The sequence below is a fragment of the Xiphophorus maculatus genome, chromosome 22 (assembly GCF_002775205.1).
Source record: "Xiphophorus maculatus strain JP 163 A chromosome 22, X_maculatus-5.0-male, whole genome shotgun sequence".
NCBI classification, from domain to species: domain Eukaryota; kingdom Metazoa; phylum Chordata; class Actinopteri; order Cyprinodontiformes; family Poeciliidae; genus Xiphophorus; species Xiphophorus maculatus.
Window position 1 is genome coordinate 17,956,932 of NC_036464.1, and position 27,941 is coordinate 17,984,872.

The window sequence follows — 27,941 nt, forward strand, 5'->3', positions numbered from 1 at the left end:
TCCACACATCATAAAAATATTTTACCCATCACCCTTATCTGTCAAAGTCAGAAGGTGGAACTAACACTTCTTCTTTACCAACTGTAAAACTCTCACAAGCCTGTGTTATCTTTAGGATTTTTCTAAGGGGAGTTACATTTATCACTGTACAAATAAGCTTTTGATTTGCACTACTTCTTTTGAAGTCAATTGTTCATGAGTGAGGTCTGTTTTTCCACCTGTAACACAGCCTGTCTTTTCACTTTTCAATTACCAAAGCTGAATTGAAATTGTATGGCAGTTCAAAAACACTATGATTCAACAAAAATAATAATACATTTTAATATTACTAAAATAATTCTAAAGCTTAGTAAATATCCTATTTAGTAAACTAACACAGCTGTAGTCAAAACAACCGATCTAAACTTTAAGGATAGTCAATGAGGTGCTAAAAAGTTTTAAATGAGCCACAATGACAATTTTAATTATTTCATGGTTTTCTACATGATGCAAAGAAACCATGAAATTATTGAATACAAAATCCAAGTGACTTCAAATTTTGATTAAAATTTACATTTAATTTTTTATACATTTTGAAAATGTTTTATTCCTTTTAATAATTCTAATCTTTATAACTCATCATTTAAATATTTTATCTGCATTTTGCAGATAAGATCAAAAATAACTGTGATACCATCTATTTTATGAGCAAAATATAAGTTAACCTACAAGCAGGTTGACTTGTAGCCTACTTGCATAAGAAAACAAAGGAGCATTAGATCACATATGAACGTCTCATTTATTATCCCTCGGTTTATCCACCTCGTTCTCTGTGCTTAACCAAACAAGTCCTTGGTCAACTTTCATCATATACACAAATCCAGATAAAATTCCAGAAGATCTAAGGTGTGTGCACTGAACTTTGTGCTTTAAGGTGAGGTGATTATGTTACGGTCCTCTCCACAGAGGAAGCAAAAGGTCACCTCGTACAGTGAGAGTACGTGAGTATACATTTGGATTATGCTGCAACTTGAAAACATATCGATCTAAACAGTGTAGATTCTCACATATGGTCAATCTTCTGCACCAAGGAGCTGCAAAGTTTTCACCCGGGCCAATGCCCACAAAACATTTATCAGAAGGTGTGAAGAACAAAGATTATAAGAGGACAATCTCTGAGAAATGCTGCTCTATACCTTCACATCACTCATCTGAGACAAGCTTATACAGTACAGTAAGTGCTGTTTATATGTTATCCACTACTGTCTAATATACATTCATTATTTATTTCCTTAATTCAGGTTTCCAAGGAAATTGCACTCCTCAAAAGCTCATTTAAGTCATTTCATTTTTCTTTGCACAATTGTTACTCTAGGTCATTTTGAGTGCCAGTTCCTGGTCAGTGATGCATTGGCATTACACATCAGGGCAAGGGAAAACAAAATAAAACAAAAAACACACAAGAAAAAAAATGACATACAAACCGAGTGTCTAAATAAAGCCAAGCTTGTTCACAAGACAAAACCTCTCCCCTCCACAAAATATATCCGGTGCAGTGCAAGCTATGTCCATGCTAAATTTAACAGTGTCTAGAAGTCACCGGTTCATGCAAAAGGTTTTTCCACAACCCAGTTATCCACCGCTCCTGTGGGCGCCATCTGCAAACGCATTGATCTAAATGTCAGTCATCAACTTTTTCTTGAAGGCTTCCCAGTTCATTGGCCTTGGCTGCATTTCCAGTTTCAAGCAATTAGGCAGCCAAACCAACATTGCAACTTTTAAGATACAGAAGTTATTCCAGACAGCAAGACAAATAAACTCGAGATGCAGGTAGACAATAGGCATGGGCCATTTACCTATATATGAATTGTATTCTACAACATTTTCCAGTTTAATCTTTTCAATACTATGTGAAAGAAAATGGCAGTTTTCAGAGATCTCTTAGCGCCAAGAATAACATCCAATCTGTTAATATTTCCAGTTTTCATAAAGTCACATTTTGGAAACAGCTCTTTACTCAAGGTTATCATACTTTGAGAATTACTGACCTAATAAACTAAACTCTTAAAGCTTTGCTGTGCAGAGCACAGAAGGGCTCAGGGTGACATTCTCCTCTTTTACTGTGCATTGCCAGCCAGCTTCCTGAAAGAAACTACAGCACTTTTCCCTTGCCAAACAAATTAAGCTATTTGTAACCATTCTCCATTACGAAAAGCACACACAGCACAAACGCATAAATCATGGCACTGTCACAAAAGGAGTAGCATAGAAGTCCATGTACCAAATTAAAATAAAGGTTTCAGAAAGTGTTATTATACCTGTAATAGTCAACATAGGAAGATTATTTCAGTAGCAGTAAAAATTATTGCCTTTGCTTTGTTAATGAATTGATTTAGATTATTTGTTTTAAATCTTTGTTGAAATAAATTGATACCATAGTATTTTTTTATTGAAATTAAACTGGCCCATGCCTATTACATGGAAAATATTTAGGTAGTGAAGAAATAGTTGCAGTACCTTAAAGTTAAAAAAAAAAAAAAAACCTCTGAAAGCTGATAATGGAAAAGACAGAAGATGTTTATCTACTTTCACTGCTCTACTAAAATCTTGATTCTGAGAACAGACACAGACTGCCCAGAGTGGAAGGCACTGTATACTAAAGCAGGGTCAAGATATTTTATGAAAAAAATAATAACAAAATCACATTATCTAGGTCCACACTCGCAACGTCGGCCCAAGCAGATGAGAATGCGTTAGCGCTGCTGTTAACTAAGCAAAGACAAGAAGGCAAAGAGATTCATTTCCACTGTCAAAATCAACACACTCCAGAGGCCTTTCATTACAGCTTTCACAGAGACGTGCCAGTAATAAAGCGCGTTGGAAGTGGTTATATGAGCACGGTCAGTAGTATTGAGACAACCAGAATGGTAAAAATGAAGGTAGCAGCCAAGTTTTTATATGAAAACGAACAGATAGAAGCAACTTTTACTAGTGGCTATCTCTCTGTGTTGCAGCAGCAAAGGGAACTTTAAGCATTTTGTTAGTAAAGCTACAGTACACTGTGTTTGCCCCGTGAACCCTGTACAATGCAAAACAAAGACAGAGAAGAAAAAAAAGCTGAAACTGTCAAAAAGGACACAATATGTCAGCATTGGTAAAGCAAAAATAAAAAGGAATCTTAAGATTTAAGTGCAGCAAAACACATGAACGTAATCCTAGAGACAAGTCACTAATATTCTCACTCAAAGTAGAGAAATTGTTAATGTGACAATACATATACATATTATGAATATAAAGCACCTATTATGGAAGTGGCAGAGTAACGTTGACTTGAAATCTATTAATCGTTTAAACAGGCAACCATTTGCTTTAATCATCGGACGCTGTAGAACAGAGTCAAATAAGTCAGTAATCATTTGCCTTTGTTTAATATTGTTTAAAGGCAGCAGAACATGTCCCTTTACTTTCTTAAAGGGATTGATCAAAAAGAAAAAAAAGGAATAAAAAAATAAATTGTGCAAGAAGTAATGCAAAAAACGACGCTTCAGCCTTTGATGCAAACGTGACACAAAGAATGCAGAAAAACAAACGTAGAGAGAGTGTAGAGCTGTTTTATCACAAGCAAGTTAGCCAACCAGCTGGCAGAAATTGCTTTGTTGAATCCACATCTGACTCAGAAATCAGACAGGTCCACATTTAAGTACCTTGAATGGCCTCAAGAATATATATATATATATCTATAAAAAAAACAAAACAAAAAAAAAAAAAAACAGACAAGTTTTACACCAGTGAGACATATCTGCAACGCCTTGCAAGATTTCCCCTAAAATATGACAAACTACCCAGTGGGAAACCATGTGTGTATGCCTTTCTCTTTCAGGACTGGCACTTCCTTTTGTCTACATTTGCTCATCTTTGATTGCTTCCGATTCCCACCGTTAACAGGCGTGTCGCTGACTCGTGTCCCTCTCCCGTAGCGTGTTTCTATGTCATTTGTGAGTCGCGGGCGTCGCCATCGGGGCCGAGGGCAGCCGGTCGGCCTTGAGCTAAAACGCTGGCTGAGACCAGAGGCAAATGAGACCCTTCGCTCACTAAGTTCTCGTATTCACTACTGTCCTCGTCTGCCTCATCTTCATCCTCCTCGTCGTCATCCTCTTGCCCAGCAGCTTGTCTATCTAAAGAATCAGAGCTTGATCCATCGCCGTTGCCGAGGTACGGGGTGCTGGGAGTGCCAACAGGACTTAAACTGGCACCGAGGCCCATGCCTTGCCTGAGACCGAGTCCCAGGTCTGTCTGGACGGGGGCCGGGGATGGGTGACCCGGTGAGCCCACAGCTTGGGGCCGAGGCAACAGAGCAGCCCTGGTCGGCGGGGAAGAGGAGGAGAGCAGATTGTCGTCTTGGGATAAGAGGTCAGTGTATGATGGGGGGTTTGGTGAGGTACTGGGTCGCTCCGGGGCCGAGGGTGCGTCAAAAGCTATTCTGGAAAGAATGGAGGATGCCTCGCAGGGTTCCGTGTTCTCTTCAGGCGGGGAGCGGGAGTCCTCACGGAGCCCTTTACAACAAACAGACAGGAGATAAAGTTGCTCAAAGTTTTCATTTAGGAGGGAGAAACGCATTAAAACAAATCATCCACTGGTGAAGCATTTAGAGTGGTATCAGATAAAATGATACTATAACATTTGCTGTCAGATATTGTGCCCTGCAAAAGTTTTCAGACCCTCAAACCAACAAAAGGAAATGCTTCTTAATGAAATGAAAGGAAAGTTTTTGCCCATTCCTGTTTGCTCTGTCAGACAGGATGGAGAGCATCTGTTAGGTTTGAGTTTCAAGCAAAATGGATTAGGTCTGAACTTTGACTAGGCCATTATGACACATGTACAGGCCTGTAACAGTAACAAATTTTGATGGACGATAAATTATCCCAGACGTTATTAAGGTAAACAATAACATTGCTGCTTTGAGAACATTTTAAGGTAGTATAATGGTAACGGCAGAATAATGCAAGTAAACCCTCTCAAAGACAACAAACTTTTAACACTTCCGTCTTGTACAGCCTCCAGTATGTTTTCTATCAGCACTGACATCTTCTCATCAACTCTCACAACCATGTCCCTGTTAGTGAAGACCACTCCCACAGAATGACACTGCCACCACCATGTGTGATTGTATATTAACGATGATGTAGTGTTTTTAGGAGCAATGTTTGGCTAGCAGGCCAGAAAGTTTTACTTTGGTCACATATGACCAGGAGCCTCATGCATAAAAGAGTGAGCAGTTTTCAAACTAAAACTTGGCGTACCGAAAAATTTAGAAAGGTGCATTTCGGCACATGGACCAATGCATTACATCTTTATGAGACAAAAACTGAGAAAAAGTACTATTTACATTCGACCGAGGTTTTCACATACTTTTATTTTCTTTATTTTGTGTGCGTGTTAGCTTATTATCTGAGGATAAATGCGGCTCAGTTTCATTGTTTACGTTTAAACAATAAAATATTAAAATCATGAAAAACATCAGGTTTGATGCTTCTTGGCCTAAATAACACCGAATGTAGTCAGACTTCAGTGTATTTAGCTGAGTTTTGACGCTTTGTAGTTTGATATTGTCCACAGAGAAAGTCTGCGTGGCTGCCGCACATTTTCACGCCAGCGAAAAAGTGTGCGTATATTTACACAAACTTTGACCCAAAGTTAATTTTTATACATACCGACTTGTGCGTAAAATATGGCGCCCCACATTTTTTGTGCGCACGCACGCTTTATGCATGAGGCCCCTGACCACTTTCTAAATGTTCGTAGCATTCTTTCATGGCTTGTGTGAAATAATACTTCTTATGACTTTCTTTCAACAGGCTCTATTCTTTCTGCAATCCAGCTTTTTAGCCAGGTTTATGGAGATTTCCCTCTGAATCCGTCAATCTCTTCAGTACTACTAGAGTTACAATGGGCCGCATGATCAAACCTAAATTGTGTGACAGAAACTTGTTAGTTTAGGTGGACGATATCTATCGATTTATCCATCTATGGGTATAAAAACTTTTGCAAGGCACAACATTTAATCTATTGGAACATTAGGAGTATCATTTTGTCCTACATCTTGACTTTAGAGCCCAAAGTGGATACGTACTTCTTTCCTCTTCTGCAGCTAAGCGTTTCCTGAGAGCGATCTGTTGTTTGAGTTTGTTCACCTCGTCTTGAAGTTTTTCTCTAACACGTTCACTTTGCTCCACCTCTCCACAAACAGCCTGAGGATAAGAGAAGAAAGTGAAAAGCATGTTTACTGCCTGAACTGCTTTACATTGAGGATTAAGCAAAATTTCAACACATTTACCAAGAAACTCACCTGCACTTTGTCTTGTAGGGCACTGTAGACTTGGAATATTGTTCGGATATCCTTCATTACACCATCTTTGTCGAAGAACTCGGCGCTGAGGAAATATTAAAAATCAAATCTTGATTTTGTTTTTGCTGATAGAATGATTGCAAAGTGCGGACTTCATAGAATGGCTTGAGTTAGTCCACTTTGACGTATACCTATATCGGCTTCGATAGTCCAACTGGCCTGAAGGATTTTATCTAGCAGGTGCTTTTGTTCAGTAAATAGGGCCATTACCTTATCAGTACCCTGGTAATGGCCTCAACGCATCTCACAGTTGCACAATTGTTCCTTAGACTTCGACTTCGACTGACTTTGTTGTCATTTTCAACAGTATAAAATATGAATATAAATCTAAATATAAAATATAAAGTCCAGTTAAGAGTTCAGCAGTCTGATGGCAAGTAGGAAAAAGCTGTTTCGGAACCTGGTGGACCTGCACCGGATGCTGCAGAAACTCTTTCCAGAGGGCAGCAGGGAGAACAGTCCATGGTGGGGGTGTGAGGGGTCACTGACGATGTTTCGGCCTCAGGACACGCATCCTGCATCGATGGTTGACCTGACACTTCGCCCTTTTGCCTGAGCTGGGTGTGGAAGGTTGTTGCCGAAGCAGTTTCTCCTTGTGTGCCTTCTTCTCACTCACATGAGAGTTACCGAACTCTTTTGCAAGCTCAACCAGGAAGTCCACCCGTCTCTCCTGCACCCCAATGCATGCCTGATAAAGCACATGTGCATTCAGTGCTGCCATATCAATCATGTTTGCCAGGTTTGCTGACCAGCTGTCACATAGTGATGGAACCTTGGTCACCCCCCGCAAGATTATGACTGAAATAAATGCCATTAGTTCTTGTGAACTAAATAGGTGAAGCAGTCACCTATTTATCCTCCACAGCACAAAAGGCTGCATGCAAATTTGCATGTGCAAAGTCTCCCAGATTTCTTTTGCTTACACTTTATGCATGATTTTTTTGAGGTGGATCAACACAATTAATTTGGTTAGTTTATTTCTAAACTGTCATGTTATACCCTCTTAGCTTTATTTCAAAGAGAAACATTACTAATTTCTTTTAGAAAAACCTTTGCATATTTTTTGAAACAGATTCTGTTTTGCAAACTCTATGTACATTTGGCAAAATGACCTGGATAATGCAGCACAACATCATGGATCAGCTGCAAAAGGTCACATCTCTCCAAAAACACTTCATGTATGCTTCAAAACTAAACTGAAGAGCACTACCTACAGGAGACCTGATCTCCTGCAGGTATCATAGATACCCACCCCCAACATGGACTATTCACATTCCTACCTTCTGGCCTGACGGTCAACGACCACATTTACAATTGAAGAAGGGATGCTAATTTGAGCCATCAGAGTCGTCAGGGTGGACTCCGGCCTATTGGCCCTGCTGAGCCGATATGGGAAGGACTCGAAAACCGAGCCATCCCAGTGTTAAAAAAAAAAGATCAACCAAAGCCACGTCTAAGACATTAAAATGTCAATACTGCAAAAGATTTCCTTTGCATGTTGAGTGAGGACATTTGGACAGGAAGGCCTGACTAAATCTAAGCAGTCTGGTCGAAGCTGATCTGCAGTAGAAACAGTGAATCTAAGTTTAGACACAAAGACACAAGCCAACGCATGTGCTGGCTGTCGCATACCAGCCTTCCCCTGGCCTCAGCCATCAGTCCTACACAATCTATAATGTTGAAAGGAAAGCTAGACAAGTGCATTCAAATTAGGGTTACCTAGAAAAAAAAGCTAGCAGTCAGATACCAAAGCTAAAATAGTATAGCAGTTTAAATAATAATTTACATAAATATTGATGCCAGTCAGTATTTCTGTCCACCCCAGTTACATAACTTTGAATAGCTGTAGGCTGAAACCCGCTCATCTCTCTCTCTCTCCCTCTCTCAGCTGAACACATGGAAGATGGCTTTTACAAAGGGATGCAGCTGTTCCCATGATCAGACTACATTCATTTTGTTTTATTGTGCTAATATTAACAGCTGCTGCAAGTCATTTTATGTTGATGTCTAGAGCAAAGGGTATTCCACTGCAAAAGGTGGAGCAGTTGCCCTCCTACACCCTTATCAGCCGTTGTACAGTTGCCACCAAATTCATTAATACAGCTGGCAAGTTAAGATTTAAAGTTATCGTTTTACACAGACATCTGCCAAGAGATTAATAACATAATGTTCAAGTCACATAATTTGAGAGAAAACTATTTTTCCTTTTGTTTTTTTAATTCAGATTTAATTAAAAAATATGACAAGTTCAAAGTAAATTATCCACTTCTCAATAATCAATTGAAAAAATTTATTTTTTAGCATTACAGCCATCAAACCCTTGTTGACCAGATATTAGCATGACTGCTAATCTTTAGCTCTCTACAGACATGTAGTATCAAGTCAGAACTCTGGCTTGGCTTCCCTGCTACCCAGAAGCGCAAATATTGCTTCCTTCCAGTCAGAAGAAATGTTCAAATTATACTTTAAATTAATTTTGGGATTGACTGAAGACATTAGAAAACGTCACGTGCAGGTTTTTTTTGTGTACTCAAGTAAAAACAAATTCTGTTGGTTCTGTTGTTGGATCTCTAGAAAGTTATCTCCTTTGAGAAACATCAGTACGAAGAATCCATCACAATCTACTAATATTTTGGTGGCTCAAACACATAAAAAAAAATGTACGCAAAAACGTTCATTGCTAATATATTAATAGTCATTAATGCTGTTATAAATGTGCTCTCTTACTTCAGTTTTACTTAATTATTTTTCTTAATTTGTGAGTTGCAGCCCCTACATTAAAACTATCAAAAGAACTGAGTATTTTCTGTGTTCACCAGAGAAGTATTTCTCAATCCCTCCACGAAGTCGCAATGTTGCAATTGCAAAGAATAATGCAAATTCACTTATTTGCAAATTTTGAATAGACTTGGAATTTTCACCAATCACTGCAACTTTTTCAGAAATCAAACCAATCACCTTAAAGTTGTCTGTATTTTTCTGACCAATCACTGCAGACGGCTGAATTTCGACTAAATCCTTTAGGCCCCTTCTAATTTAACCTTTATTTTCATAATATCCTTTCAAAACCAAACCTGCAGGATGAAAGCATGTGTGACGCTAAATGGTAATATTTCATGGGTAAGAAAGCTATCAAAAATAGTGAAAAGGCAGAAACTCATGCATATAACTCAAACGCTGCACATAAATACAATTTGTAAATTATTAAACAACTTTAGTTAAGTTAATTAAATATTTCCCTCTTTTGATTTATTTCAAAAACATTTTAAATCTGTTGTGCAGATTTAAAACCATTCAAGTTTCTGTTAACTTGAATGGTCTATACAAAATTCTTCTTTTGAAACTTTGATAACTCCTCAGTAAATGAAGAAGGCACTTGAAATGTTATTTGCACTTTAAATAATAACTATGTTAAAATCCTGTCTTCTTTTGGTAAAATTGCGTGCAGGTTTTGCAACTTTTTTTGTGAAACCATGTTATAGCAAAAATAAGGCTTGTAAATTTGACAACAATCTTTTGGTAAAAGATGACGCAAAAATTTTGAATTTGAAGCCGCTATATATATATATATATATATATATATATATATATATATATATATATATATAAACCAACAACACTGCAACATCATGGAGTGACATGTTTTGAAGCTCTTTCTGATCACAGTTGCACACAGTCTGTAGCCAAAGTGAACATTAGGTGCAGATGGCTACGGCACTTTGACATATCAGGAGATAAGAGTGACTAACTGAACTTTGTTAGCAGTGGCTCAGAAGTAGCACAGAAATAGGAGCCTGAGACTTACCCGTGCTCTTTGATGACCTTGGCATAGTTGAGTGAGGTGTTTGGTACTGAGGAGAGTTTGTATTCCTGCTGGCTTGTGTTGCCGAGATTCGGGATCGTGAGAATAATCCTCTGGTTGTACCTACTGAGAAGAAATGACCAGTTAGTCTCCATAAAAAAAAAAAAAAAAAACAGCCTTTCAAACCATGGCATGTATATATATATATACAGTACAGACCAAAAGTTTGGACACACCTTTCTAATTCAATGGGTTTTCTTTATTTCCATGACTATTTATAAGGCAATAAATCCCACTTACTAACCTGACAGGGCACAGCTATGAAGTGAAAACTATTTCAGGTGACTACCTCTTGAAGCTCATCAAGAAAATGCAGAGTGTGTGCAAAGCAGTAATCACAGCAAAAGGTTGCTACTTTGAAGAAACTAGAATATAAGGGGTATTTTCTGTTGTTTTACACTTTTTTGTTTAGTGCATATTTCCACATGTGTTATTCATAGTTTTGATGCCTTCAGTGTGAATCTACAATGTCAATAGTCATGAAAATAAAGGAAACTCATTGAATTAAAAGGTGTGTCCAAACTTTTGGTCTGTATATTTTTTTACAACCGAAATAACAACTTTGCAATAAATCACACAAATTTTACTATTCAGGTGAAGGTTTTGTGTTTATGCTTTTATTTTTTTTAAAAAACCAACTCAGAACCTTAAGATCGGTGTCTAAAATTAGAACACGAATGAGTCAAATTGGTGGATTGTTAATAGAGCTGTGAAGCTGTTTGCAACAAAATTGACACTAAACTTAGAATTTTATCTGCGAACATTCCAGCTTTTATTTTTCCAACACCTTCACCCCGACCTATTTAATGATTCTTTTTCCTATGTTTCCAGTGTAAACGACTAATACAGGTAGTATAATATTATCATGCATACAGCTAAAGCCATTAGTATTAATAAGGCATTATTACTTGTAGCATTATACTACTAGTTCACTAAAGGTTGAACAAAGCAAAATAGGTAATGCACTTTCTAGGTTTGGTTCAGGTGGACTAGCTTTGGCCTTGCATACCTCACTTATAACCAGTTGGGATGCGTATAACATTTAATGTTTGTTAAGGTGACTCATTGACCCTAACTTGTCATTCTATGTATACGTGTTTTTTGTTTCTAAGATAATGATGGCTTTGCTACAGCCTAGCTGTCAGAGGCTAAAAGAATATAAGCATACATTTCATAGAAACAGAAAGTCATGGATTACTAATTGGTAATTAATTACCTATTTTCTCCTCACCACTGGACCCCAGCCCATTAATAAATATCCTCCAAAGAAAGGCTGGATTTTTCCCCTAATCTTTTCTGTGTAAAATATGCTACTACAATAAAGGTGAAGTCATTTTTAAGGCATGTAACATTTATTTTCCACAAGAGCCAATATATTCGTCTGTGTCGCCAAGTACTCCAGTAGTACAGGATGATATCGAAAGAGGTGTAGTTTAAATTTAAAGAAATAATAATACTTTAAACAAAAGACATCTGCAAAAAGACAAAACTAATTCACTAGAAATGAACTGTGGCTAAAGAATCAGATGATCAGACAACATTCTGAAGAGATAATGTGATTCTTTGGCACCTTCGGTTCGGCCTGAAGAGCACATACTCCAGTGCGTGCGTGGAGCTGTTGGCTGTAGAGATGAAGCTAAAAAGAAGGAAGACGAGGTCGGGCACACCGAGCAGCTGAGTGAGTTGTTTGTGGATGATCTGCTCCCTGAACGACATCTGCTGCTGCGTATTTCTCCGGAATCGATACCAACCGATGACATTCTACACAATCAAAGATACGTTTGTTTGAAAAACAATGGAATTTCATTCAGATGCTTAAAATACCATACAGAGAAATGTCAAAATCCCTGTTTGTAGTTAATATGAATATGTAAAAATATACATAAAATATAAAAACAAGTAAAAAAAAAAACTGAACTAATTTCTTTTGTTTTTCCATTAAGGTGAGAACAATATCTGAATGTAAACAAAGAAATGACTCACTTTTCGCCTATCTTTAAGAATGCTGTTGAGATTTTCCTCACTGACTGTACCTGCGTAGTCGTAAAAGCTGAGAAGAGGGGGGGAAAAGTCAGTTCAAATTCATTTATCAGATTCATACTCTTCTTCTGACAGGCCTCCAATGAAATCTAGTCTTGTCAGAGGGAGCCATCTACTGTCCACTGTCAATCACAAGGTGACAAAGACATAAAATGGCATTGAGTTGTTTCAGCAGATATCCACCCACCAAGATACTAGATACGGTTTTACATGCACAAAAACTGGTTTTCTTTAAGTAATAAAGCCAAACATCCTGCAGCCCATTATCAAAAGCTAAATCTGCAGATTATCAGACAGAAACATAATATTAACAAAAGAAGTTTAAGCGTAAAAAAAAAGAAAGCTATTGCTTACCTAAATAAATGTGCACATGGGTCATGATTATGAATTTCTGCAAGGAAAAGAAGAGGTTACAAGTAATCATATCTATACGTTTTAAAGCATTATCCAAATGCAAGAATAAGTGTGGAAAAACACAGCAAATAGACTAAAGTTTTTAAAGCCATCACTTCACTTTATATGGTGGCAAACAAAAATAATAATAAAATAGTAACATCGTATCTTTAAAGAATGGCTTGATTAAGCAAATATGTGGAACTCCAGAAACGATGCTGAAATGTGGGTGAAGGGGAATAATTCATGATTAAATATCTCATTCACCCTGGTACCCTTGCTTATGTCAAATTAAATTCTAGAAATATATGCAAAAGGTTGACCATCCAACTGTGGTATGTTGACTCGCAACATATACTGTATCTAGTATCACCAAGATACTAGATACGGTTTTACATGCACAAGTTGACATCCATATTATTAAGCTGCTTACCTACTACTTGCAGCAGCTCTGAACTGCTAATCTGTGCATCACTGATGCTGACAGTCTCTTCCTGCCTTACATCTCCTAATAGGAAGCCCTCCTGCAGAACAAAATACATTTTCACAACCCAAAGTGGAGGCATAATTATTAAATTCCCAAAACCACTTGACAAACATTTGTTTCAAAACAAGCATAAATACAAACTGTATTATCATGATTCATGTTGCCTTTAAACTAGACTCTTTTTAGAAATCTATACACGTTTACCGTCATTCGTGTGTCTATTGTTTAAGCAGAGAGCAAAAATGCCTCCAGCTGCTCGTCTGGAGGCATTTACCAATAAGATCGTTTTGAAAAAAAAAAAAAAAGACAAAAACAAATTATGTCAAAGCCAAATGTCAAACCACAGCCGTAAGCAGACTTTTGGTTTGACCTAAATACACAGAAGAGCTAAAACATGTGGCAATGATGACCAAACATTAAAGGTGCAAAAACGGCAGTGGTCCACCTTAAGTCAAAAAATACCCTAAAGCTTGCTTAGTACAGTCTGCACTTTAATAGTGCACAGAAATACTGATTACATAACATTGCATCTAATCACAATAATTATGATAATCAGTGTTAACCAAAGCTCTCCATCTAACCTGACAAAGTTTGAGCTATTTTACAAAGAAGAGGAAATAATGTACGGCTCTGGAAATCCAAAACTACCACAGACATACCGCTGCTTTAATTACAACACAACATAGGCAGCTTTGCAAAGTACTGACTCATGATGCTACATACCAATGCATGCCACAAGTACTTTTCTTCTCTCTTTTTTTGTTGTTAAAAAACCCCCAAACCATCTCAATTCTCAACTATGCACTACTTTTTGTTGATGCATAACATAAAAGTCAAGCACATCTTGATGAAATTCGTAGGTTCAAGTATTTAGAGTCCAAAGGGAGTGAATATTTCAAGGCATTGTAAGTGAAAAGAGGTTCGGATCAAATTTAAGACCTAACAATTCCAGTAATTCATTAGCTGGGACATTAATACAGTAACTTTTCACAGCTTATAAGCCATAAGTTTTACTCTTTTAAACTGTGTTAATGCTGCTTGAACTTTAGCTCAGTTCTATACAATTCCTTTATCTGCACAGAGATGTCAGCTGACAGATGTTTAGCCAGGAATGCAGTTAAACTTGTACCTTGCCTTGCAGGAACAAAGCTCCTATCAAGGCCCACAAGATCTCGAAGACGTAAACACACCAGCTCTTATTACCTCAGCTGACATGATCCTTAATGTTAAAAGTTTATTTTACTTCCATTTGTCACGCAGTGTAACTCTTGACTTTTGATAGACACCAACCCAAATCAATAAAACTAGAGAAAACAGAATGATATTTAAAAACAAGTTGAGCAACAGCTATTAGCAAACTGGCTAACAAGCTAATTTAGCTATGCTAAAGAAAATATAAGGAAACAAGAGTTATAACTTTAGCTATTCGATCCTCCCGACTAACATTTAACCGTGTTGCCCCTTTATAAAAAACAATCAGCATTTTAATGCTCAAAGACCGACGTTAAGAGCAGATATTACCTGTACCGATACACGGAAGTCAGTTGACTTTGGCTATCATGCTAAGTAGCTAACTACTGGATATTTCCTGAAAACCTAACTTTCCATATAGAAGTATTTATAACTGTATAACAGGTGTTTATGCATACAGCATCCTACATTTAATTATACAAATCCACATTATTTCCTGCTAATGTAATACATTAGATTTTCAGAAGGTTGACAACCCTGTCTTCGTGTTTCTCTAACCATAGTATACAAGCCGGTAGATAGACGGAACCAGGATGACACAGGAAAACAACACAAACTAAAGCTACCAATAAACCATAATACACACCAACGAACTACATAGACCTACGTGAGCACTAAGCATTTTCCGCCAACTTACATGATCTGAGTTGCTGTTAGCGCTGTGATAACACACAGAACTGAAAGTGTAGCCTGAAATGGATGCCGCCATGATGGAAACATCCCTATCAATCCCAATGCCCCCTACGTTTAAGGACGCGCTCCTTTGACGCAATTGCTTGTGGGAAATGTAGGCTGCCACTGCTGTGAACCCGCAGCAGCATGGCAGATGCCAGACGGGACTCACGTGGTTGTGGAAACTGCTCGGATTCAGAAGAAGATAAATGTTCCGATGATGATTTTGAAACGTCAAAACTCGGAACCAAAGAATAGTAAGAGTTCATTGTGTTAATGTTTGCATGTAGCTGGATATTGACGTCTCAGCGTGTCAGTTAGCTGGGAGCTACATGTTTTTAGCTTGAAGAAGTGTCACTTAGACTGTTTGGACATTGCATTGATTCACAGAGGGCGACATTTTAAAAAAAAATATGATATACAAGTACCTAGAATGAAGTTGAACTGTAGCTTATTAGCCTAAAACACATAGGCTCGGTATGTGGTCACTAAATAAGTCTGTCTTTTGATGCAGACCATTGCAATAAGTTTATTTATGTCTGCTTATTATCTTGCTTATGGCGCGTGTCCCTGTGCATTTTCTTTTTTATAAGGCAACAGTATTTTAGTGTTTGCCATCTTGAGTGTTGTATTTGCTACACTGGTTTTCAAAGGTTTTCTTATTCTACAGTTGGGAGGAAGCATACCAAAAAGAGCTAGAGTCGTTTAAAGACATTGGAGACGTTGGCGAAATATGGTAGGAAGACGTTTTCTGTATTTTTTGTGCTGATCACTCTTTCTTAACAAATTGCCGCATGGTTTTTTTGAACAGCTTTTCAAATGCTGAACTATTTTGTGCTATAGTAACAGATTTACCAAACTAGGTTGAAACCATTACTTTGGGGGGGGGGAAAGTCAACTTCTATTTTTCTCATTATTTGACATCAAATCTGAAGAAACGTTTTTCTATTCTAGGAGAGTATTACCAAACAGTATTATCTCTGAACATTTTTCAGTTATTTTGTCAAATTACCTTCAGACGTTTCCTTTGATGTGCTTTACCATATATATATATTTTTATGTATTCAAGCTTTATGTTACCAAGAAAATCCAATTGAGATTAAAAGTCTCTTTTGCAAGAGAATCCTGGCAGTATGAAGAGGTTACAGAACATTCACAGTTTAGCTTTAAGATAATTTTTATATCAAAGCACTGCTACTTAAATCGTATTATTTCACCAAACATGTTGCAGCAATGGATAAGAATGTTTTTGTATTGTTGTAATCTTTTTTTGTTTTTCTTCCAAGTCACGTTGCAATCCAGTTTTAGTACCAGTCTTTTTATTGTGGTAGAATCTGGAAATCATATTTACTGACGTGGTTAACTTCCATGCACTATTTTTTTTTCCTTTTACAATTTTACCTTTACAAAACAGCATTGTAACCAATCATGTCCGTTTGTGCTCTTTGGATTTTGGTTTTTAAAATTTACAACAACAAAAAAAAATCACCATAACTAGATTCACCAGCAATTTCCGCAGCTTGAATAGTTTTTTCTTCCTTTAAGGTTTGGTGAGGAAAGCATGAATCGTGTCCTGCGATGGATGCAGAAAGCTAAGATCCCTGAGGATGCTGCCATTCTTGACATTGGCACGGGAAATGGGGCCTTCTTGGTTGAACTGGTGTGAGCAAAATGAAAATAAATGTTCATTTAAATGTCTTTCATGTCTTTGCTAAATATATCATTTTGATTATAAACCTTTTAAAAATGTTGGAAGATTTTCTAAAAAAAAAAAAAAAAACATGCTCTGACATGTAAATATGTTGCTAATATATTTTACAAATTTTTCATCAAAATGTGACATGCATGAAAAAAAAGTGTTAAAATGGTAAAAAGTTACATATATTTCATTGTGCTATATTGTAATACTGGCAAAATATGGCTTTTCTGTTAGGATAATTACATCACAGTGAAAGCTTAATGTGTCAATTGTGATACAAAAAATCAGAAAACCACACAATGTTTATTTTATTAAAAGCATTCAATTTTAAGATAAAAGAAATCTTTATTTTCTGTCAATTACATTGTTAATTAGTCTTTAAATGGTTAAAAAGGTTCACTCTACAAAAAAAAAAGACATCACAAACTTTTCCTCTAACATGCTATGTGTCAGCAAGTCCTATTGGACCCGTTTTCAGTCTGGGAGAACATTGTTGATTCCCTTTGCAAAGCTTATTTTTTGCACAATACAAATGAATCCCCTTCAAATTCTTCAGGAATTTGAACAATCTGTGTAGTTGATAAATAATTTTTACTCAGAGGAGAAGAAGTGCTTCAACTTATCCTTTCACAAAAATGTATGTAACCTTTTACTAACATTAATCTATATTAAATTTTCTTTCTTCTCAGGCAAAACATGGATACAGAAACCTTACCGGTATAGATTATTCTCCAGCATCAGTAGAACTGGCCCGAAATGTTCTGCAGGCAGAGGGCTTATCTGATGTCACTGTAAAGGTGGGTTGAAGTTTGCCCTGTAATCAATAGCTCTGAACATGAAATAAATACAAAGAAACATTCACTGAGATGCTAAAGATATAAGCTGGTGTGCAGCAGATGTGAAATTGGACTGTCATATTCATAATTCTTTATAATTAAGGAATGGCTTCCATGTTTATGGTACAGTAAATGTTCTTAGTGTGAGGAACGTACAAATATCACTGTCATTTTTATAAAGAAAAGAAAAAATAAATATGGACATCAAAATATATCTTTCCCCAGCTGCTCTATAGTTGTTTTCATTCTTAAAAAGTTATACAATTAAAATAACTTATTTTTTGTTTATTTAAACAAATCTTTATTAATGTCACACCCATAATCCACAATAAATGCCAGGTTTGTTTTGTAGATATTTTCAGGTGATCTTAAAGTACTGTTTCTTGTGTCAGAAAACATGAAGTTAGCCAACCAAACTCACAGAATCATCTTGACTCAGCTTATTAAATTATCTTTGGAAATCACTGATGTTTTGACCATTTTTTAAAAATAATAAATAAATAAACTGCAAAGGTTGTGAACATGTTGTTAGGCATCACCAGCATAAAAAATTACCAACACATTGAGAATCAAAAGTGTCTGCCAGGAAGTTTCAAATGAACTGTGGTTGGGCCACTCAGCTAGACAAGGTTTAGAGCAGGGGTGTCAAACTCCAGTCCTCAAGGGCCACTGTCCTGCAGTTTTTAGTTGTGCCACAGGTACAAAACACTAGAATCAAACGGCTTAATTGCCTCCTTATTGTGTAGATAAGTTCTCCAGAGTCCTGCTAATGACCTAATTATTCTATTCAGGTGTGATGCAGCAAAGGCACATCTAAAAGTTGCAGGACAGTGGCCCTCCTGGAGCTTGACACCTCTGGTTTAGAAGGACAGCTTAAAAAAAAAATTGAGGTAAAGTGATTCTGCATCAGCTGAGATCAAAAGCATCTGCCTGGTCACCCTAGAAGAGTTTCACCCAGAGAATCAAAATGATCTGGAGAAATGATGTTGGATGAAAAAGTCATACACAGATGATTGTGGTACAATGTTAAATTATTTGACGTATATTACCAGAACATTAGCGTGGCTATGTGAAACTTTTTTTCTTTTTTTTTTTTTTGCAAAATGAAGAATCACTTCACCTAAGTTGTCCACTTAAAATCTGTACAGATATCTACTGTAAAAAAAATACTTAAAACCATGTCTCATATTCATATATAAGGTTTAGAATGTGTTTTTATATCACATAAAACACTTTTAAACTCATTGAAACTTTGGCAGTAACAGGAATGAATACTATTTTGATGCACTTAATATAGATACATTTATGTAGAACTGCACAGCTTTCAGTATAGAGCGAGTCTGAGCCAGGCAATGTTTGAGAAACCGTTGCTGTGTTTACCGTGTGGGGTAGTTAGATGGGAAGGAAAAGCCTTGAAGGTAATGGAGGTCTTCCCACCTCAAACCAAACTGGCACCGTTGTCCACATAAACCAGTATCAAAACAGCCTATAGACGCATGGTGGTCCAAAAATGTGTAATGACTGTTATCTCTCACATAATGTGCATGCGTTTGCAACTTCATCATGGGTGTCCAGCTAGTTTGAGATGACTTTCTGCTCCAACACTGCTGATTCAAATGGTCCTAACTGCCTCCTGCTAATGAACAATAATTTGATTCAGGTGTGTTGAGCCAGGGAAAGAACTAAAACATGCAGGACACCGGCCCCTGGAGGGACTGACTTTCAACACCACTGTTCTACATGAACACACCCACAAAGGTGTGCTCTCTGCCTGTGTAGGAGGGCTGCCATTAAAAGTCAATATTGACCCCCGCTGGATAGGGGAAGCACAGTGGTGTGAGCATGTGAGAGAGGAATGTTGGCATCGCTATCATTTATGCAGTGTTGGAGGTTGCCAAAATAATCAGAGCGTGTTTGCCTTTTATAGGTCAGTTATAGTTCTAAAACCATCTCAAGTCCCCCTCGGTTCACATTTGAGCATCTTTTAGTTCTGCATGCCTATATGTTGGTCATCTAAAAATATTTCTAGATTTCTAAGCCCAGGTAGCCACTGTTAATATTCCTTCATGAAGCTCGTATTCTGTGGGACTTGGCTGTTGAGTATGTGGCTGGTGGATTCACCCTGGAGGTCTGGTATTTTGTGCTCTGTCCACAAAGAGGGTTCACTCTCTCAATAGTGCCATTGTTGATTCTGAAACTTGTGTAGAAGTAGTAGAAATATGACTATTTCCATTTCGTACTGTGGAGTGGATGCGGCAGCAAATTTTCACCTTTCCACTATTTTTAGGAGACGGATTTCCTGAACTGCGGTGGAGAACTCGCAGGTTTTGATGTCTGCATTGACAAAGGAACTTTTGATGCAATTAGTTTAAACCCAGACAACAACAAGGAGGGAAAAAAGCTGTATGTCCACACGCTAAAAGATGCTCTTAAGGACAGCGGCATCTTTGCTATCACTTCCTGTAACTGGACAAAAGAGCAGCTGCTGGAGCGATTCTGTGAAGGTGAGAGGAAATCCATTGTTTCAGATGTTAAATGTGCTCATGTGTTGTCGAGTTTGTTTGAATAACTTTAAAGTTTATATTCCATAGTATAATCCTGGAAAACAGATCTAAACAGAGGTGGAGGGCCTCACAAAGGCTTAGTCGGAAATTATGCATTTTATGTGACAGTAGTGGTACATAACTGTGATGTGGGAGAAAAACTAAACATTGGTTAAGATTTGATACAATTAAAAGTCTGAAAAGTGTGGTATGCATTTGTGTACAACCGTCCTTGAATCAATACTAAATTAGGCAGTCGTGGTGTGATAAAACTAATAATTATTTAGGCTAAGAAACAACAAATTTATGGCTTTTTGCCACAACCTGCAAAATGAATGTTCTTGCGAAAGTAGAAGTAGAATTAGAAGAGAATATCAGAAAATTCTTCTTTCATTATTGACTACCAAATCTTTTAGGAGAATGTGTGTTTGACAAAGTTTGGCTTTAAAACATTGTATTTCAGTTGTTAGCTTGCTAAAACATGTTTTGGTCAGAAACAGCTGTTGCTTAGCTGACTTTTTAAAAGGTGTTTGTTTGGTCACTTAAATGCAAAGCAAATTGACTTGCCCGTCGGATCCAAAACGAAAAACCCAAGACAAGTTCAAAGGTGTATAAAGTTAGTTAAGCGAGTTAGGTTATTGAGTTCTCTTAGTAAGTAGTCATGAAGGTCATATTTAAATCATTATGGTCTTCAATGATTTACATTTAACCTAGTGAAACATGCAGAAATCGTGCTGTAGATGTGAAATTCATAATACTGAGATTGGGGAAAACGCTATTTTAAGAGCTAAAATTGGATTAAAATATTACGAAACTACACATTCAGACAAATGCTAGTTGAGCTGAAAAGGAGCTGCCAAACTTTGCTGATCGTCTCTGGCACATATTTTTTCCAGTGCTGTCTCTCTGGCATGCAGCAGCTTCATCTCAAACTGTTTTGTTGTCTAACTCTCAGTCCAGAAAAACCACATACAGTTCCTCAAGTCACAATAATTACTTGACAGGTTGTTAAGCTGCAGGGAACAACGGCCTGTACAGTTTAAACTGAGGCAAGCTTTCACTGGTTGTCACCCGTCTCCCTGCAGTCACTCTGGAGAACCTGCAGGGGGCCGAACAGCCTCGAGATCTCCTCTTTCACACTGACAGCTTGCCTTTAGTAGACCCCAGGAAGCAGCACAGATGGTGGACGGATGGTTGTCTCACTTTCCTGCCGGCTTAACCTCTTTTTAGTTACTTATAGCCCAAAAGAAATGAGTGACTGCATGTGTTTTGATGGGCATTTCTTAAATTGGCAGTATTCTGTGTTTTTTTTTTACAGGGTTTGAATTTGTACAGGAATTGCCTACTCCCAGCTTCCAGTTTGGAGGAAAAACTGGCAACAGTGTGGCAGCACTAATCTTCAAGAGAGTGCATTGATTGAAGTTTCTCATGTGAATGTTTGTCCTTTTTTAATTTCCTTTTTTTTGTCTATTTGACACCAGATATTTTAGCTTGATCTTTTGTACAAGTCATAACTATAGTGTATTGCAATAAAGCAAATCCTCAGTAGCTGACTGGGATTTTTTTTCTTTATATTAAATTGAGTTTTTGTTGTTTCAGTTCACTTAGATATTTGAATAATCTTTCAGTTTGATTGTTGTATTGTACTTAGTTTGATTTTAAAAACAATGCTAACACTTTCAGTTATCGTGACTCATTTTTAATCAAACAGAAGTCTGTATTTAGTTTGTACCTGCAGGGAGTCCTAAGCCGTCCATTCATATTTTGCTGAATATTTTTATATTTTTCCTCATTCCATAAATCAAATTGTAATCCCTGACATTTCTTTGTAATGATTTCTTTGAGAGTCCCAACACACAGGAAGCCAGTGTTCTCTCTCGCTAGGTTGTAAATTAAATTTGTCTTTCCAACCATGCAGAGAATAGGCCCAATCTAATTTGTTCAAATGGAAACCAGCAGCACTGGGGGTCCCGAGGATGATGATTAAGAACCTCTGACACAATGAATAAACAGGAGGCCGTGACTTCTGTGGGAGAGGTGCTTGTCTGCCCTCTTCCTTTCTCAATGGCGTCATTAATATCTGCCAAGCTCTGGATGCTAATTGCGAGCTGCACAGGCAAGTGGCCCGATGGGAGCCGTCTGCGTTGAGACACTCTTGTTGGGTAAACACATCCGAGATTTACAAGAATTACTGCCTGGAATTTTACAAGACTGTGGATATCCTGCCTGGATAGCGCATGTTATGCCCACATTTACGGCATTGAGATTTTCCCATGAAGTGAAACGTCCTTTGAGGAGTTTCTGCTCAGTTCCTCATGCCCGCTCAATACATTAAAGGCGTCACATTAAGCAGCAGATTATTTCAGACTCGTGCTAGAGTGTCACAAAGTCTTAATTTTATAATGCAATGTAACCTGCCAGGTTCACACTCTTTGATACAATCCTAGTTTTCTCTCTAAAACAGTACTTCTGGAGGTTTTTTTAAATCTTATTTTTCTTTTTCCATTGACTGTGTACTGGTGTACTGTGAAGTAAACAAGTTCGACAACAGGAGCTCATGACATCACAAGAGGTTTTACTAAACGTTGAGTAACTTGTGGTCATTTTTAACAGATTCTGAAGCACTCAGGTTGCTTGTGAATTGTAAATGGTTCAGTCTTACTGACTGACCCACTTATAATGATGAGCCTAAAGTTATAATGGATGTTGATTTGGGTGACAAAGCTGAAACAAACCATGATGATGACAATAATTGACTATAAAACTTCAACTGCAATAAAATAATAATAAAAAAAAAATATTTAAAAAATCAAAAGATCTTGAATAGGTTGTCACCAAAGTCAAGAGAGTAATGGGCTTATCAATTGAGTGGGGACATTTGATCTAAAATAAATAAAGATTTACAACCCCATTACAAAATAAATAGAAAAGCTGGCAGGTTTCATGGGTTTGATAGATTTTGTGGGGAAGCCTAATTGGTAGCTTTAATCAGTAGTAGCAGTACAATAAGACTAACGTAATTTATGTGAAAGTGGACAAACTGAAAGAATTCTTGTTTGTGTTAATATGCCATTTTTAAAAATACATTATTCTTTCAGTTTTATTGAGATTAGGCTAACGACTGCTTCTTTTAAAAGTTTATTATTAGGTTTAAAGAGGTAAATCAAACTTTAGCAGATCATTTACCACCCTAAACAAGTTTCATGTCAACGTTTTGAAGTTTCACTTTTATTCACTCATGACCTTACAAAAGAAAGTTTTTGGACTTGATGTCACAACCCACTGGAGGACTTGCCAGCAACATTCTGTGCTTTCATTTCAACTTCTCAAGCGCGATCCTGCAAATATTTATATTTTTCACCTCATCTCCCTGGAAACACGTTTGAAGGTCTCCTAACAGGATTTTTGTGGATTGAAGTGAATTGCTCCAGCATGTAGCGGTGAACTTTTCCATAGCAGGATGTGGATGTCTGTCTGACAGTGAGAAACATTCACACTCTGCCTTTTTGAGTAATGACTGCCCAGGATTCAGTGGTTCTCAATGTGTGGTGCATACGCCACTGGATTTACCTAGGCTCCTTTAAAATGATTTTATTAATTTTTTTTCTGTTTTTACACATTAAATGTGAAGAAATTAATTGTGACATACATCTAAATAGCACCCATCGCCATTAAGCACAACTTCTTAAAAACAAGAGTTCTGTGAAAAAGAATTTAATACCTCTGCAGCTGGAGATGAATCAGTGGTTATATATATATATATATATATATATATATATATATATATATATATATATATATATATATATATATATATATATATATATATAATTTTTTTTATTATTTTTTTTTAACTGCTTCAAAATGTTACTGCATTGAGGCCTGTATGTGGCACTGTAACACTGCCACTGAAATATACCTAAACAAAGGAGGTGAAAGACACATGCCTGTAAAGCAGGCTGTTATTACATTCTTTGACCTAGCGATGTGACATTTTGATTATCTCCATGAAAACCCAACAAAGGAAATCACCTCACAGTCATACTGGTTTACCCATCTTATAACTGGTGGTGTTGCTGTAGTATTGATTGTACAACCTCTGCTAAGACAAAGTTACAGCAAAGGTGTTTGTAAAAAAAATAAATAAAAAAATCTAGAAAGCTGTTTTGCAATTTTGCTAAATCTTTGATAATCTGTTTTGATAATCACACACTTACTGACATGTCCTTTTTTGCATCTGCACCAATTATGGAGCCAAATTTAACTTGTAATTCTAACGAGTATGTGTTGAATAGGCACATACTCGTGCCATCTTGCAACACCACCAGTTGTAAGATGGGTAAACCAGTATGACTGTGAGGTGATTTTCTTTGTTGGGTTTTCATGGAGATAATCAAAATGTCACATCGCTAGGTCAAAGAATGTAATAACAGCCTGCTTTACAGGCATGTGCCTTTCACCTCCTTTGTTTAGGTATATTTCAGTGGCAGTGTTACATTGCCACATACAGGCCTTAATACAGTAACATTTTGAAGTAGGTTTTCGAAACACTGAAAAATAAAGTGAAACTGGTAAATTCCTGAAAATGTAGGTATATGTCTCCATTAGTTACCAATAGTAGATGATCCAAGATTAATGTAACTAAAAAGTTCAATTGGAATTGAAACTGAATACCCTGTGTATTTACTTATTTTGTCCACAAAGGCAAATCAGTAGGGATTAGCAATATCCTGACCTCTGAACAAACGTAGTTAATTAAAAGAATGAACAGTCCTGCTGAAACATCTAGTTGGATTTTAGTTTGAATAACTTACTTCCTTTTTTGATATACGTAATAATTAATCAGTGCATAGCATACTAGTTTTTTTTTTCTATTTCTGACTGCATTCATGATTTTTCAACAGAAAACTGTCACTTTCAAATAGTCAAACCCGCAAATTGTGTACACTCATAAATTGACAGATCAATGTCTAATGAAATTTGATTATCACTTCCCTTCTATGTTTTTAGCAATGGACTTGACAGCAGCAAGTACACCATCAGATAAAACTATCACCCACCTGCTATTTAAAAGATGGGTGGATGTTTTTATTTTATTTACATTTAAAAACACTGGGCCAAGTCATATAATTCAAACAAAATATTATGGGTTATAAGCATAAGGTGGAATAATTGTCTTTGTAAACTTCTCAAACTGCTTCCAAAACGTACATTAAAGTAGAAAAAAAAGGGGGGCATCCATTTTGGATTTCGAGACTTGGGTTGGTTGGTGAGAAACTTCTGAGTTTTCCATCCCAAATTCTGGATTTCCAGGAACACTTTGTTCTATTTTCCTTCACTTAAAAGAGTAAACTAGTAAATCGCAAGTCTTACTGTACTTCTGTATTAAAATGTCTGTCAATACGTCAGTACTTTGAATATGTTGTGGATTAATAGTTGTGGTGTAACTTATGAGAATTACCAACGGCCTTTTATTTACAACATTTTCCAAACGTTTCTCATCCTGTTTTGTTGCTTTTCCGAAGAACAGCAGCTAAACCTAAACCAATTTTAGCCTACTAAGTGTAACTATATCGTTTTACATTTAATATACATGACTACACTGCGTAGTAAAAGCAGCAAGAGGGGTAGGAGGAGAACGGAACATACCAACGCGCAGGGGGACGTAGTGGCATACTAGTTTTTTAAACCTAATTAAAAGTAGCTATTTCTGAGCTTTTAGTGAAACATTTTGACGTTAAAAGTTAGTGTTAGCGCTTTGCGTGTTAGCTGCTGCCTTGTGTGATTTCATATAAGTTTGTTTTTTTTGCTCTTGACGCCTCTCGGCTCCCCCTCCGCCGTCCTGCTTGAAGTGGACGCGGATATTGTTACGTTCAAGTGGAGTCTGAAGTCAGCAGCTCCGTTCCTCGCAGTTCTTCTCAGTCCTGAGTGGAGGACGCCGAACTGACGGCTACAGCTGCGAGAAAAATCTCGTTTTCTCTCTTCATTTATTGAAGATGACATAACTTCAACAAAAAAAAAAAAGACACCTGCTGACCAGGTAGTATTCACTCAGACTCGTAGTTGTTTTAACAGCTGCATCTTGATGTTTCTGCTTGAACTGCTCAGAAGTTTACAGTGGCTCATGCTTGCCTGGGTTTCCCCTGAAATCCAGGCAACATACTTAGGGGAACTAGAAGAAAACTTGTGCGTGTGGTTTTGTGTGTTTTTTAAAAAAAAAATTCAACTAACATAATCAAAGTAGAGAGATAAATGCTGGATAATGACGGCTTCAGTGAATGACTAGTTTAAAGTTTGGACTTGACCAGTTAAGGCTTAATAAATAACTTTAAATGTTTAGGACTGGTGCACACACGCACTTATAGATAACAAATAGCCTTTCATGTGACAGTCAAAGCAATGAAACTGAATCTGCAGATACCGTACCAGTGTGCAGAGGCAGTGCGGTTGTTCTGCAGTGTATATTGACAAACAGCTCCTCACCACAGTTGTGAGAAGAGACCGAGAGAGAGAGAGAGAGAGAGAGAGAGAGGCATGCTGAAGCTTTGTTCCATATCTCTCACTCAATCTCCACCACATATATACTTTTTCTCCCTCTCTACAGATAAAAATCTCTAATGACTAATTGTAAAGGTTTTCTAAGGACAGTTCTCAAAAAGATGTTTTGTTTGTTCTTTTTGCAGTGATTTTGCTGCTACACCAGTGGGTAAATGTGGCAGGGTGTTGATAATATGTGCTGGTGTTTCATTATGATTATGCTTCTATATGACAGTCATATACAATAAACTTGTGTTATAACACGTGAAACTGAAACCACTATGAAAAGAAACAATAACAATGTTAGTACAGTAAATCATTTGCAGTTATTCTGAACAGGCCGCCTACACAAGCCTCATTTTGCAACTTCTTTATTGCAGCCTTGTATAATAATCCAAATGAGGGCACTCAGAATGTGGTAGCAAAGTGTTCAACGGCCTGTGTCAATGGGCGATTTATTATTTTTTGGGGTGTTTAGGAAGTCAGAGTGTTGGCTTATGTTTTGCCTTGCTTAACATTTTATGACTGCTGGTTGATCTTTTGTGGACACCACAAACACAAGAACACAGAGAACTGGTTTTTGCACCGTAATCGGAAATACCTAGAAAAGGGGCCTTTACGGCAGCGCTTGGGCCGTAACGTGCAAGGAAGAGGGACAAATTCGGTCAGCAAAACAGGAAATGTCACAGGCTCTTTCGCAAATCCTGTTCTGTGAATGGCCCTTACGAATAGAAAATGTAGAAAAAAGTATAAGGTCGACACAAAGCATAGTTAGGCAAAAAGATTTAATCTCATGTCAGCTCCAGTGTCTAATTACATTTGAGATGTTGATAGGGGTGCTTCACAGAAAAAAAAACAAGAAAAAACCCAAAACTGGTTTGTCTCGAAGATAACTTGCTCAGTCTTTCTTATCTATGTGAAATAATTTTGATGGCTATTCATGACTTTGATTTCCAAAATATACCACCTCTGCAATGTGACAGCAAGGCATGCCTTGCATTGTATTAAGGCATTCCTAGGCTAAAAAATAAAGGTAAACCTTGTTCTGTCTTAAAGTGCTTTTAATGAGAAGTGACTGAAATGTTTTCCTCTGTGCCTCCCTTTCAAGACTTCCTGCTTTGCACTGCCTCTCAGCAGGCTGAAAGAAGACTACAACACATTTGTCTCGGTTGCAAGAAGCGAAAATCTTTCTGTTTTTAACACTTCCCACTTCCAAAAACACATGGACAGTCATTG

The 27,941-nt window shown here is 37.2% G+C and overlaps 3 protein-coding genes across 4 annotated transcripts in view; 2 read left to right on the forward strand and 1 right to left on the reverse strand.

Annotated features, from left to right (window-relative positions):
- Positions 1-759: 759 nt before the first annotated feature.
- On the reverse strand, positions 760-15,145 carry abraxas2 (abraxas 2, BRISC complex subunit). Of its 2 annotated transcripts, none has more exons than XM_023327988.1 (9): positions 15,056-15,145; positions 13,114-13,204; positions 12,642-12,678; positions 12,231-12,297; positions 11,818-12,008; positions 10,191-10,310; positions 6,326-6,410; positions 6,110-6,227; positions 760-4,532 (listed from the first exon to the last, which is right to left on the reverse strand). In XM_023327988.1, the coding sequence occupies exons 1-9, from the start codon at positions 15,125-15,127 to the stop codon at positions 3,964-3,966; spliced, it is 1,350 nt and encodes a 449-aa protein (XP_023183756.1). In that variant the 5' UTR covers positions 15,128-15,145; the 3' UTR covers positions 760-3,963. The 2 variants fall into 2 exon arrangements, with proteins under 2 accessions (XP_023183756.1, XP_023183755.1); XM_023327987.1 differs by having other exon boundaries at positions 10,191-10,313.
- Positions 15,146-15,204: 59 nt separating this feature from the next.
- Positions 15,205-21,747, forward strand: eef1akmt2 (EEF1A lysine methyltransferase 2). The gene is made up of 6 exons (XM_005804898.3): positions 15,205-15,347; positions 15,761-15,826; positions 16,636-16,750; positions 17,479-17,586; positions 19,913-20,129; positions 21,487-21,747. The coding sequence occupies exons 1-6, from the start codon at positions 15,238-15,240 to the stop codon at positions 21,582-21,584; spliced, it is 714 nt and encodes a 237-aa protein (XP_005804955.1). The 5' UTR covers positions 15,205-15,237; the 3' UTR covers positions 21,585-21,747.
- Positions 21,748-26,116: 4,369 nt separating this feature from the next.
- Positions 26,117-27,941, forward strand: part of LOC102227530 (protein FAM53B-like) — a 28,890-nt gene continuing 27,065 nt past the window's right edge. Inside the window, exon 1 of the mRNA XM_005804897.3 lies at positions 26,117-26,208. The gene's annotated coding sequence lies outside the window, so the exon portion shown is untranslated. The remainder of the gene's footprint in view (positions 26,209-27,941) is intronic.

Excerpts from the sequence above, each read along its gene's own strand:
- eef1akmt2 (XM_005804898.3), top strand. The coding sequence starts at position 15,238 with ATGGCAGATGCCAGACGGGACTCACGTGGTTGTGGAAACTGCTCGGAT. Across the intron at positions 17,587-19,912 it reads TATCTGATGTCACTGTAAAG|GAGACGGATTTCCTGAACTG; the intron begins GTGGGTTGAAGT and ends CACTATTTTTAG. Across the intron at positions 20,130-21,486 it reads GCTGGAGCGATTCTGTGAAG|GGTTTGAATTTGTACAGGAA; the intron begins GTGAGAGGAAAT and ends TTTTTTTTACAG.
- abraxas2 (XM_023327987.1), bottom strand. The coding sequence starts at position 15,127 with ATGGCGGCATCCATTTCAGGCTACACTTTCAGTTCTGTGTGTTATCAC. Across the intron at positions 12,009-12,230 it reads TTCTTAAAGATAGGCGAAAA|AATGTCATCGGTTGGTATCG; the intron begins GTGAGTCATTTC and ends TTGATTGTGTAG. Across the intron at positions 6,228-6,325 it reads CCCTACAAGACAAAGTGCAG|GCTGTTTGTGGAGAGGTGGA; the intron begins GTGAGTTTCTTG and ends TCTTATCCTCAG.